Here is a 13836-nt window from a genome sequence, read left to right as displayed (position 1 = left end):
TAGAAAGAGAGAGAGAGAGATGCAGTCTCTTGTTTTCCCGTGGGTGTACTGCAGTAACATAGTAATCCTCATTAATATTTATCTGGCAGGCAAAGTGGAGGGAATGATTAGCTTGAAAGAGCGAGAGGGGAGTGAGTGTATGTGTGAGTTTATGTGCGTGTTTTCTTGAGTGAACACCTCTTTGTGCAAGTGTGTAGTATGTTAGAGCATGTAGCACATGAACTAGGTCAACTTCTGCACTTAGGAGACTAAAAAGTCCCGATACTTCAAAGGTTTTATGTCACCGTGTGTGTTTGTGTTTGCATACGTGCACCGTATTTTCATTTGAAGTATTCCAGTCACCTATAGGACCAGAGAAACTGATGCTCATGGCTAGTACATACATTCTCACACATGGTGACATGTAGAAGCTCCCTGTTTTCATCCCCTCTCTCGAGCCACATTAAGTTATGTTATTGATTTGCCCGCTTGCACCTCTAATACAATCACATTAAACCAGGCTGATCGGAATTGAATTTCAGACCCAGGTCTATACGCATATGTCACTTACAATATCTGTCTGCCGTGACAGTGGTGTGGCACCCGTGTGCCGAAAACAAACTGGTAAGAAAATTACACCTGCAGACGCCAGATGCCCGGGTTATTGACATGTGAAGATTGAAGCAAAAGAAGAGGCATGACTAGTACCGCTGCCAGCTGCTCACTCCACTCTAACTGTTTTAGGGAATTTGTGCTTCTCAGCTGAGAACGTTCTCGTGAATTTATAGTGTAGGTGACCCATTTCCCTCCACTGCTCTCTCTCTTTCTCCCTCTGTATTTCTCACTGACTTGCCTGCACTCTAGTATAACACGCCTGAGTGGAGATCAGAGAGCAGGAGGAAGATTGAGAGATAGCGAAAGAGATGAGGGAGAGATGAAAGAGAAGAAAATAAGAGGCTGCAGGAGAATACAGAGTGTAGGAGGAAGTGAAAGAGTTCATTTCGGATTTTGTGGAATCACTTCAATTGCAGGTTTTAGATTATTTATCATCCTCAATATGTGGATAGTAAGAAATGATCAAATAGGACCTCACTATTTAGCTATCCATTCAATCGGTCTCCCACAGCACTGACTGTAAAATCCCAAACTGTGTCTTTTCCCTTCCAACTTTTTACCACGGCAATAGTCGGCCAGCTGACGCTCTGTTCATGTCTGTTTACATCACAGCGCCTGTTTGACCTTTCCCAGGATTCAGCGGGACATTGCAAACACACAGAATCATGGGAACGGTGCACTGCCATACCTAACCTCCCGCCTCGCTCCTTGCCACAACAAATATTTACACCCCTTGTAAATTACAGTCCCTGAGCGTCCTCAGCCAGCCCCTGATTCATTTTGGAAAATTCACACTATAGGAATGCTGCACATTCCTCATGGGTTTCTCAAGACACCAGCGAGAGCACGGCATGAGGCCCTGAGGTGGAGGGATGGGAAAGTGGTAGCATGTGTTTGGCATAAAGTTAAGTGAATTTAAAAATATTTCATTATTGGGATTCAGGATTTAGTGACTGAGAAAGACGAATTGTTGCATTTCTCAATGTGGAAAATCTAAAAAAAAATCACATTTTTAGTACAGTGTCGCATGGATGTAGCAGTAGTTGACCTGTTTTTTCAGTAACAAATGATATGATGCGCTCGTACATGCACTCACAGTAGCTCAGCAGTGCAGGAGTGACCCCCCACGTCGATAAACCTCACCATGAATCAGAGTGGGCTCCGAAAGGCCATTTAATCCACCCACAGCCAGACTGGGTTTGATATAAAGGTAAAGAATTACTGTACAGGACAGAGATATTGAGTTTTCTATTGATTAAGTCTCTCCAAGGAAAGACTGAGAGGAAAATGGAGGGAAAAAAGCATTTGGTTGTGTTAAACCATCAGACATTTTGTTTTTTCCTGTTAAGTGTTATGACTGGCATTAAAAAAAAATCCTCTGTGACCCAGAAGATCGTTGACATTCTGCTGGAGGTAGAAAAAGTGTGTCTGTTCGATTTCAGAATTATTTTCACATCCGCATCACACATTAACACAGCAAACATTTATCATTCAAGCTGTATTTTTCTTTGCTGTGCTCTTGAGCCAGAGTTTATAACAGACTGGCAAGGATTTGCACAGGCGTTGTAGGCTTGGCACAGCTTGTAAATGGGGTTTGCATTGCCTCCATGTGGCCATTGTTGCAAATGAGTGTATGTAAGCAAATGTAAGACACAGATTCTTTGTGGATTGCTACCTCAAATGAACAGCTAAGGTTTGACGCAATGCATTATATTTACATTCTTTGCACATTCTGTACAAGAGTATTGTGCCGAGTTGGCAGAGAGCAGCAGACGGGTTCATTATTCAGGATTTCTTTTTTTTTTTTAGATGGGTCAGGCTAGGATACTGCAGCCTGGGAACACTGACTTAGAGGAAAATTGTGTCCTTTTTTAAAAACATTCTGGCTGACATCCCACTGCTGTTAGACCGTAAGATGCTCGTGCCTTTGGAGAGCAGAGGTTTGAATTTGGTTACTGTAGCATGTGCAGCATGTATGCGCACGTGTATGTCTACCTCATAGATGCAGAATGATATATAGTGTTCAGTCTGACCAGGTGTAAGAGAGGTGTGCAGCGTGTAATCACACCCCTCTCTCCATGAAAACTGAGACAGCGAGAGAGAAAGTGAGAGGACTGTTTGCTCTCCATGTGAGCTGCAGTGTGAGAGTGCATATCGCTTTAAAAACAACTACCAGCCAGGCAGACTAAGAGAGCCAGCTGCGTTTCCTTAGTGGGAATGTTTGTGTTTGTGGTGCTCAGACTAACGGACAGAGAGTGCATTGCTTCAGTGAGAAGAAAGGGGACAGGAAGAGAGGAGGAGAAAGAAGAAAGAGTTAGCAGGGACCTCTGGCTGTCTGGGACAGAAGGACTAACAGGTTTGACCTTGAGGAGGCATCAGACCGGTGAATCCCAAAGAGACAAGAGACCTGCAGGGACGGAGACAGGGGCAGCCTGGCTTACCTCTAGAGATGACCTATTTATTATCAGCTGGAGCTAAGTGGTATCAAGAGGACAATAAAAGCTAATCATGCCGTCTCATTACTTTGGCCTCTGTGGATTCTACCTGTAATGGCTCACCTGTAAGAAATAAAGATTTGTTAACGTGATATCTGCAAATGACCTGCTGATAAAAAACTTTTTACATACCTCCGGAGGTGTCGTGGGTAGTTGGTGCGGTAATGGAGGCTGTCTTGTTGGGTCTGGATGAGGCGATCTGTACTCGACAGGGTCTACTGTGGACTCTCACCTCCACAGCCATCCGACGGCTTCGCGTACATGCCAGGAACCTTCCTGGGCCTCTGCATCTATTGCACCCACACAGGTGTGTTTCGAGGCCACTTTACCAGGTAGGAAGTCTCAAATACACGCCCATGTGCATGTGCATACCCATGCAATCAAACGGGCATCTTGTACATCTGAAGTGAAACTTTTGCGGGGATGATATTCACAGCTACCTAGTATACGTGTACATGATCTGCTATCGGGTGTGGGACACTAATAATGAGTGATTCTGTACTCGTGTCATGGCTTGAGGCAGAAATGGAAAGAGGCATGGAGGGGACAGATGATGTACTGTAGGCCAGGTATGTCCTTCAGGCAGTAGAGCAGGGCCAGAGACAGGGGCAGGGTTAAACATGACTGATTTGTTTCATTAAGCATGAAGGACAGAACTGGGTTGGACGTTGTGGCTGCGTTCCTGCCAAGTTCATCCATTGCCACCACTGTGTGCTGATTCTTTTCTGTTGTTGTTGTGTTCAGGATGCAGGATGCACAACAGGAAGTGGCGTTGCTAGGGTCAGTGTTAAAGAGCTGGTAGCTAAGCTGTCAAGCTGGAAAGGGTTTCTATGGACGTCCAAAAGGGGGCACAGACACTGTTTAATAGGCTGTCTGGTCACTTTACTGCCCCACACATTTAATGTAGCTCCCTGGTAACTTATAGGACACTGTATGTGACAGTTTGTTTTAATAATACAAACAGTTTCTCTGGTTTGCAGTATTTTAACAGTGTTATTAAAAGGGACGGTGTCTTATGTGCCTTGTGTCTGTCGAGCTGTGATTCAGCAAAATGGGTGATCAGTATTCACTTCACCACGTCTGAACTGGTACTCGGGGCTTTCATGGAGCCATTAGTATTCCCCAGGCGTCTCACCTGCCCTGTATGCAGCTGGCACCACCCGGACAAACCCAAAAGGCTCATAGAGAGACTCGCCAGGCCTGCTGCTAAATCACAAAGAAAAGCACACACTGTACTGCATAGCGCAAATTCATCTCAGAGCAGCAGTACATACATGCACACAAAGAAATCAGTCCAACACACAATGTGTGTTTTCCTGTCTTTTTGCTTGGATTCCCTTTTCATTCTCAAGAGGGGAATAAGCATGATTGTTATTCTAACTTTTGTCTTCAAATGCGGCTTTATGTTGCCCCTCAGTTTAAGCATCCTGAGGGAGGGGAGCACAATCAGAGGAAGCTGAAATAATTTACCCGGCCTTCCAAAGTCAAACCCATCCTTAACACCCCCTCTTGGTTCGACAGAGACCACGCAAAAACACCTTTCACGCAGAGCTCTTTTAAGGCTTTCTCAAACATCCTCTGGATCAGTGCTTTGATGGGCTACAAACAATATCCTTCCCCCCAGCTTGGTGGAGTGGTATGATCCGAGGTGGAGCAGTTAACAGTGGAGGGAGTTGCAAAGGCAGAGAAGGAGGGGTCAGTGTGTCAGGCTGCAGGATGGGGATATCCCTGGCTCACTGAGCTGCTGCTCTGCCTGGCTTCCTCTGTTACTGTTAATGAGATACCCAGCCTCACACAACTGGCACGCACACAATGGAGAGAGAAGGGGAGAGGGAGCACTGGGCTAATTCGGAAAAGGTCTTAACTGTGTATTTATATTTTATCAACCTGCTTTCCCCTTCTTCACTTCTTTTCCATCTTCTTTTTTCCTCATGAAATTAAAAAAACATTTCAGCTCCACTGCTCCGACCCAAACCTGCTCTCCCATGCCTCCCTTCCTATTTTTGGATTTTTTCCTACTTAAACTGCTTCTTCATTTCATTTTAACTCTTTCCCTTTGCTCTCCTTTTCAAGTCTTCTTGGCAAAGGAATCCATCAGCAGCAGTCCAATATGCTCATTCAGGACAGCAGCCCAGATATTTTATTGCACTCCAGCGTGTGACACATACTGCATGTCAAGGTGATGATTTTACACTCACAGCACTTTGCATGCTGTGTGGAGCAGCCCCCTGTGTGATTGAGCCGTGGTGCTACGATAACCGGCAGACTGCAAACATTTGTGAAATGCTGTTTGCTCACACTGACGCGCGCTTGTTTCTGTCATGAGAGAACGCAGCCGTGTGTTCACTCTTTCATACATCAGGCTCAGCAATATTGACTCAACAGCCTCCAGTCACACGTTTTCCTCTGGTGGTGTGACCCTTTAAAGAGGGTTAGTAGCAACAAGCTCATGAGGGCAGTGCGCCGCTGTGCAGTGTTAGATCGTATGTGTGAGTAATTGTTTTGTAATTTCTCATGCTGCTTTTCTATCCGCATTGATTTTAGCTGTGCATGTTGTAGTCCTTCTCATTTTTCTCCCACCAGCCCAATTCTCAACACCCCACCCCATCCCAAAGGCAGGATATCCTGTCATGAGGACGAAGCAAGAGTGAAGACTGTAACAAACACAGGTGGCTGGAGTTCCCCTGAGTCGCAGGAATTTTGCATTCACCTGCAGTCATCATTGTAATGCAACTCACAAGACTTAGTACAAGCCGTCATTATGTTTTGAAGAATCTGAAGTGACTTATTCTCAGTGTGCTCAGCATCCCTGTAGATGTTCTCCCACTTGACAAGATAAACATCCTAGATAGACACAGTTTATTTCCTGTTACAGCGCCTGCAAATAAAAGCTGACAGGAAGCCGGTTCTCCTACGTGGCAAATAAACTTCAATCCAAGCTGTTTCCTAGCAACGTAATCCCACTGAAAAGTTTGGTACATATTTAAAATCCCACATTATATCACATTTATCATGCATATTCATTACACCTCACTGCTGCGTTGTAGGCTTTAATGCATCATTTTTAGGGCTGAAAGCCAGGCCAGTTAACTCCCACTGAACTCATCTGGTCCTGTTTCCTGTGAGAAAAGCTCTGTCATGGCTTATATTCCTTTCCCACTGATGAATTCCGTTATGATACAAACCAGCGGCGCTGCAGCACATCCCTAAAATATCTAAGATACACAATCTTTCTTCTGTCTCAGTTCATTTCTATCTGTTGGGTTATTTCTTTAGCTTGTCTGATAAGCTGTGGGCACTCAGTCAAACTGCGGTGTTTTCGAGCAAGTGGATTTCTTGAAAGATGAGTCCACTGCGATTGCCAGCAGGCTCCTCGAATCAGGTCATGGTTATACTCAGTTGACTTTATTAGGTCTCTCTGACTCTCATGTTGAATTTATCATCCATTTGTTCTGATATTTGTCTCGAACAGATGTCAGTAAATCGCCTTATGACCTGCAGGCAAATATCCAGAATGGGAAATCTGTGTGTCCTTGCTAATTCCTAACCTTGTTCTGTCCCCCCTCCCCCTGTTTTCCAGCCAAATAGTTATTGGATAGAGGATGAAGCTGAACTTGTGACTTCCTACTGAGGAATTTTGATCACTATTGCTGTCTGGCAGCAATCTTTGTTCTCAATGCCAAAGTCAGGATCTGTATGTGAGAAAATCTTTTCCCAGAACCAGCAGAGAGAAGTTTGGTGGAGGGGAGGGCTGGAAGGCCAGAGCAGACATTGTCCCAATATTTTTTCCCAGTGCTTTGTTTGTTTTTTTCGCTAATTTTCAAATTTGTTAGCAACTAGCTGGAGGCATGTTTGTGTGTGATATCCCTACGTAAGCTCACACATGAACACACACACACAAACACACAAACACCCCTCTGTGAAATGTGTTGGTGGTTGAAGCCGTTTACAGTGTCTCCCTGGGGAGAAGGTCTTATTTGCATAGTTCGTCTGGAAAACATTTCCACTGCTCCATTCCCAGGTTTATCAAATACCCACTGTGTGAGTGTAAAGTGTGTGTGTGAAAGAGGAGAGGGGGCAAAAGGCTTGTTGGTGTCTGGATGTAAAAAAAAAAAAACTTTGTGTGGAGATTCATCAGCAGTTGAACCGTAAGTTAGAATTTCCTTGCCACTCCATAAATCATAAATCATGATGAAAGTTTAATCTGTGATCCGTATTTTGTTGATATAAATGTGTTTGATGAGTCTTGTACTGATTTGTTACATGTTGTTACATGTTAAATATGTAAAGCACGACACTCCATCTCCATGTATATGAACATGTGCGATGATATCAGGTAGTTACTGCGATCTATAAGCTTCTTAGCCGTGCCACAATCTAATTTCTCTGGCAATGTGAGAATATGTCACTCTACTTAATAGGATGGCCATTCTCTTGTTTAAATACAGGCGTTTGCATGCTCGCACACTCAGTTCCTCACACGCATGCCATGCAGTCATCCCATAGGACTAATCTCTTGCTCCGGTTTGAGGCATGATATCGAATGAAAACAAGATGGTAGTTCTACTTTGTTCAATGGAAAACATCTATTATTGTTGCATGGAACAGAAAATATTCATTATCTAAGCATTACTGACAGTGTTTTTGATTTCATATTCAAATACTGCCACATGTGAACACTTTGCCAGATATCAGTTGCCATGTTGGAGCATATTCAGATGTTAAACGTGATAAAATACACGGGTTGCAATATCTGGTCAGTGTTTTATGGGCCAAGGTTGAGCGGCCTACATGATAAATCTGGCTGGTATCCCTTTAAATCCTCTAAGTGTGTCTGAATCGTGGCCCGAGCCGCAGCTGAGTGTCCAGAGTAGACATGATATATAAGGTTTTTGGAGGTGGTCCCCCTTCTATTGAGCGAAGCAATAGGTTTAACTGTGGCATTAGTGTTGGGGATATAAGAGCTTATAATGTTTTAAGTTCAGAGGTTAGGGATTCAGTATAGAATGGTAATCCCGATGGATTACTACGGGAATCTGGCGAATATCTGAGGAAATCCTTGGCAGGGACTCCCAGATCCTTTATTTGTATGGAGATTACATCTTCCACTAGCAAGTCCACATGTGTTTACTGAACAGCGGTTTAAAGTTTTGCGTGCACTTTTAAAGTTGAGTGATGGAATATTTCCCCGAGGCTAAATTTTCGGAGCTAACTTACTGAATCTGTCACATTAGTGGTGAGAGTTGGAAAACATGATGCACAAATGTTTGGACAAAGTGAAGCTAAGCCATTTGATTTCCCATGGTCCTTTGGAAAGTCGTGGTCAGCAACATGCAGCACTTAATTTGTCATATCAGTCATCACTTTGAGGTCCCTTAAAACATCAAATGCCTCCAAACTGTCTGTCTGTCAGTATGCTCCCCTCTAGGCTAAGAGATCAGAGAGATGTAATGTGTGCACACTCACACAGGCTTTGAAACTCTGCACTGCCTGGATTTTTTTTTAGGTTGTCCAAAGCTGTAAAATACAGAACAAGCTTTTGACAAATAATTCCATCACTTAATGTAAAAAAATGAGCCCAGTTCTCATCTGGACCTTCGGCAACCGTGTGATTGATCAAGTGTTTTTATTTATTGAGAAAAAGCCATCCACCTCCCGCCGTCAGATCCTGGCTCTCCTTGAGGCCAAATGGAAGACATTCAATACCTTTGCTGTGACGGGATTCCCTTTGGACAAGAGGAATTGCACCCACACTCACATACACACACAGACCACATATACTTGCCAAAGGGCTCTCCCTGCAGATGAGCCGGGTCATTTTTCATTACACTGGCTCAGAGGAATCAAGTGTGTAGTAATGGAGCCCGGCCGCAATGAACCAAAGCTACAGATTGATAAATCCTGACTGTACCGAGCACCGAGGAGGCAGACCAGACAGGCTGCAGGACAGAGCTTGTGGTGCGACTAATAGCTCTTTTTCACTCCTCTGTTTTTTATTAGAATACCTTAAACTAGATCCTGGATGAAGATGAAAGCGAGTCTGAGGCTGCACCGTGGTCATCCTGTCACCTCTTATTTGTCATTTGGTTCTCTTCTCTTTATTATGTTGCCTCCATTTTTTCTGCCTGCCTTACTTTCAGTTTATTCCCATTTTTTGTCCTTACCGTCTTATTTACCCTTTTCAGACTCCTCCTCCGTGAATTTCTTGCCTCGCCATCTTTCCTGCTGAAGCACATGTTTGTTTCTCGTGTGTATACCTGTAACTGATCAAGCAGATAAACCCTCTTACATCATCTGAGCCAGTATATCCTGAGGGGGAGCTGGGATAGGTGGGAAAGGGATGTAGCAGGTGGGGTTCTGTCTTCGTGAAATTTGAAGTATATGTTTACTTTTTAGAGCAAAGGATTCCCTCATCTTTGCCATCTTGGGATCGTGATGCTGCCATCAGCTGGATTGAACCGCTTTGTGAGGGAAGCCCTCATTGCACGTCTTTTTACTTTAAGTCTACACCCCTGAGCCGTACCTTTGCCTGTCACATTGTCTTAGCATTGTGTGGCAGCGCCGCCTCCTCTAGGTGCCCTACATTTCTGGCAGAGTGTGCATGGCAGAGAGACGGCTAGATCTCCCGGAAAGTTGCCATGACAACTTTTATTTGCATCTTCGTCTGGCGAGCACGGGGCATTGAGGCTGGTCAAACATTTATGCGCATGTGCTTGTGTGTCGACACTGCGGGATGTTTCGATGCCACTCGCCTAAAGAAGTGAATGGGTTGAAGGGTTATTATGTAGGTGGAGGCTCATGGAGCTACTGTAAAGCCAGTGCTTTGTGTGATGTTGTTTTTTGTCTGTCTCTCTAATTAGCCTGGAGGGTCTTTGGACCTACATGCATTACCACACACACACATACACAAGGACAAAATCGGCAAAGAAAAGAGGATTTTGTTTTTACCCCAAGCTCTCCTCCACCCTGCTGTTCTGGTTTCAGGGTACATGTTTAATAGGCTAGTAGAATACATTAGGGCTGTGACACAGACACACACACAACACACACACGTACAGGATTTTGTAGACAGCACTGTTTAATATTCAGCATGCTAAATGATTAGAGTGTTTGGTATTCTATCCAGTTTCAGGACAGGGGATAGATGCCACAGGAGTTCAACCGCTCTGCAGCACACGATGCCCTTGAGTTTAGGCCACAAGCTGTGTGTGAGTGAATTTGTCTGTGTGTGTGTGTTGCTGCGTGCATGTGGAAGAAAGAGAGAGAGTGAGACTGTGTATGTTGCTTATTTGCTTACAAGCAACCAAAAGACAGAAAAAAGCAAGAGAGACAAAGAGAGGTCAAGGAGGAAGATTCATCAATCAACATAGTTCAGTGGGTTTACAAGCTAAAAGAGAGTGCACACACACACACACACACACACACACACACACACACACACATACACACACACACACACACACACACACACAAACTCAAACTCATTGTCTACATTTATATATAGGATACTGTTAGCACTGCAGAACCAAACACCCCACTCTGCGTCACTGTCTTTCTGCGTGCATTGCCAGCAGTATCAGTGAACACAGGGTCACTCGGGTCTACAGTGATTTCTCACAATGTGAATTATAGATGAAGAGAGAAGGTGTAGGGTAAAAGATCCTTCCCCTGTGAGTGACTCTCATTGACAGTCCACATCCTTGCAGATCAACCCCCCTCACGGTCGCAAAGACTGCGTTTCATTGAGATAAAAGACATGACATCACTCGTACCTATTTGTCCTGACCCTCGGTGCTTGTCGGTACTCCGACCGGCCCTCTTTCTGTCGCCTTTGTTCCCCGTCTCTCCTCTGAAGATGCTTTAATTACTGAAGCAACTCAGAAGGATTTCATCCGAAACACAGAGCAGATGTGTGGCACACACAAAATATATATAGCCACGCACACAGTCATTGTGCTCTTGGTGGCTTTATCAACCAACTGCTCCCTTTGGATTGGAATTTAAGGAATGTCCAATCTGTGTCAGTAAAGGGCAAAGCTGACCAGGAAAAGTAATCTGATAGTGAGGATAGACATGGACAGAGAGAAAATTAGAAACTGTGGAAGAAATGCGGCTTGCCTGTCCTTAGTGGAATAATCCCTTTTGACTATTTTCAGTACAGCTCATCCTCGTGAAGAAACAAAACAGTCTAAGAGCCATCAAGTACAAACATGCACAAACTGTAGATAGCATGCAGGAACGTGGCCTGCACACACACCAACCACAGCACAGCGGCTGGGGCTGCTTTGCACTCAAACTAACACACTGTGGCGCTGTATCATCATACTGTGCACTTGAAACTACTTGGATGTCATCACAAGGGACATTTGCTGTGGTTCTGTTGTAGAATTTAGTGTTTTAAATATAACTTCAGACTCTATATGAGTGCCCATGCACACGTGTACATCTATGCGACCCAGTTTTTTTCCCCCAACCACATAGATTTTGCCTCAGTGAAAGCAGAAACAGTAGAAAGTACAGTTAAAATAAGAGAGAAGAATGGATGAAGAAAGCAAAAGAAAGGAAATGGAACAAGCAGAAGGTGGATGCAGTGGGTTTCATGTCCATTAGCAGCTTTTTGTATGAATTTGTTTGTAACTGTCAGCTAAGTAAGATGTGCAATTTACAGAATAGAACATGCTTTACAACTCATCACTGTTACAGGCACAATATAGCTGGTTTTCAGAATAGTATTTGGCTATGTTTGAACCAGACAATGTGATCTTTCAGTGGAGAATCTATGAAGGATGAGAGGAAGAATTTCATACCATCCCGGAAAGAACAAGATTAAGTTGTAAATGTTATGACTACAAGGCTTATTCAAATTGACTGCACCAGAGCAAAATAATAATGTTCTGTCTTCCTGTGTTATCTTTCCCCTTTTTATTTGTGTTATTTGTCCACATAACAGAGCCTTTCTTGCAGAGTGCAAGCAACTGCCATGGCTTGTTGTTTGCATATTATTTGAAAGGCCTTTGATGGGAGTTTGTTCTGGTGATGCATGTATGTTTATATGAAATGTGTGTGCATCTGTCTAGAAAGCATGTAAAACTCTCTTCCGGCACTTTATATCATGTTCCAAGAAATGATACGCGCATCTTTCTGATTCATTGGGAATTGAGCGCCCCTTTGGGTGCAAATGGCCATGAAGTTAAACTTAAGATGTGAAGGCAGAGATGGATTTGTGTGGATTCAGCGCAGCAAAACTTTGGATCACACTAAATACTCAAATAAGGCATGCTCCCTAATGTCTTTAAACACCTCACAGCTCTATTCCCAGTAAAAGTGCCCGTGTATTTAAAATTCATAAACGTCTCCATCTGTCAGTTTTAGTCAAAGCTGTGATTCTATGTAAAAAAATAAGGGGAGGAAAGCTTTTGTTTTTTTGGTGAAAGTCTAGAAATGGAGGTTTGTAGTAAAATAGGAACAAAGCAGAGCTGGCTACAGAAATATCTCCCGTTTGTTTGAAGTGCCAGTATGTTTCTGATTTTAAAAAACGCCCTAACTGGAACCACATTTCAGTCCCAAAGTCACTCACGGGCAGGGAGGGTGGAGCTCGCAGACACACAAAAACACACACACACACACACACACACACACACACACACACACACACACACACACACACACACACACACACACACACACACACACATACACACACTTGAACAAACAAAACAGATCTCTCCCGGTCAGTCGTTTCTCTAGACATTCCTGGCTGCCTTTTTCTGACCCTCCCTGCTCCATCTCACTCACATGAAGCACTAGATGGGGAAGAAGACATGTTATTATTTTTTCCATCAGGTTTAAAATAAGCCATTGAACTAGGCTAAAACTGTAGCCTATTGAGAGTGTTTTTCCCCCCCTGATTCTTGTGTTGTTTTCTAATCTGCACCATATGTAGATGCTGTTACGTTAAAACGGCCGACGAGTCATGAAGCCTATTCAGATCTAATGATCTCAGCGTCATAAATCATCATCGGACCGCTGGTGTCAGAGCACGCTTGCTCTCAAAGTGACGTTTTTAAGAGTGTGTGTTTATTTAGTCTCCATAAATATGAGGGGGAAGCAGACGACGAGCAAGACGGAGAAGGAGAGGAGCTTGTGTGCTGGGTCTAAATGCCTACCGCAGCGTCCCAGAGTCAGGGTTAAAGAGATTCTCCATCTTGCTTCAATTAACCATTCGGCGGTGTTTATATCACACTCCGCCAATATAGGTTACCTTTTCCAGCACAGACCATCAAACCCCGTTCCCCTGCTCGACCCTAAAAGCCGACTCTAACACCCACCTCTTGTTAAACCCGCCTCACCCATTCACATCTTTCCCTTTGGACCCGAACTCCGTAGAAATGCACCAGATCAGCACCTCATTACACCCACACCTCAGCCCAGAATAGAAGCCCACCGGCTCCATAACAAGGCTCAAGTCAGAGCCCAGATATATCACACCTACAAGTGTTTCTCACCTTGTGCTTCTTGGCAATACTCTGCGTAGGTCACAGAAAGGTGAGCATGTATAGGGAAGATAAGTGGCATGAACATTGGACAGAGCGGCGCACTAAATCACAGCTGCTTGTTATTGTTCTTTCCTGCCTTGCTTCCTTTCTTCCTTCCTTTTCCTCTCCGTCTTATTTTAGTGAATTCATTCAGCTTCTCCAGTGCTGCACACATCCATTCCAAACAGGAACAATAATTCATAAACTCATGT

The 13836-nt window shown here is 44.0% G+C and overlaps 1 protein-coding gene across 8 annotated transcripts in view; it reads left to right on the top strand.

Annotated features, from left to right (window-relative positions):
- Positions 1-13836, top strand: part of frmd4a (FERM domain containing 4A) — a 104929-nt gene that overhangs the window by 51121 nt on the left and 39972 nt on the right. For 2 of the 8 annotated variants that reach the window (XM_022213726.2, XM_051951599.1), the window contains exon 1: positions 2830-3421. The exons of 4 other annotated variants lie outside the window; for them this stretch is intronic. In XM_022213726.2, coding sequence (XP_022069418.1) covers positions 3254-3421 — 168 coding nt within the window. In that variant the 5' untranslated portion in view covers positions 2830-3253. Of the gene's footprint in view, positions 1-2829; positions 3422-13836 lie in introns of those variants that run through there. 2 more of the 8 variants (XM_051951597.1, XM_051951598.1) reach the window with 2 other exon arrangements.

The sequence above is a fragment of the Acanthochromis polyacanthus genome, chromosome 8 (genome assembly GCF_021347895.1).
Source record: "Acanthochromis polyacanthus isolate Apoly-LR-REF ecotype Palm Island chromosome 8, KAUST_Apoly_ChrSc, whole genome shotgun sequence".
NCBI lineage: Eukaryota > Metazoa > Chordata > Actinopteri > Pomacentridae > Acanthochromis > Acanthochromis polyacanthus.
Note: the sequence above shows the minus strand (reverse complement) of the source record. Positions and strands in the feature narration are given on the sequence as shown.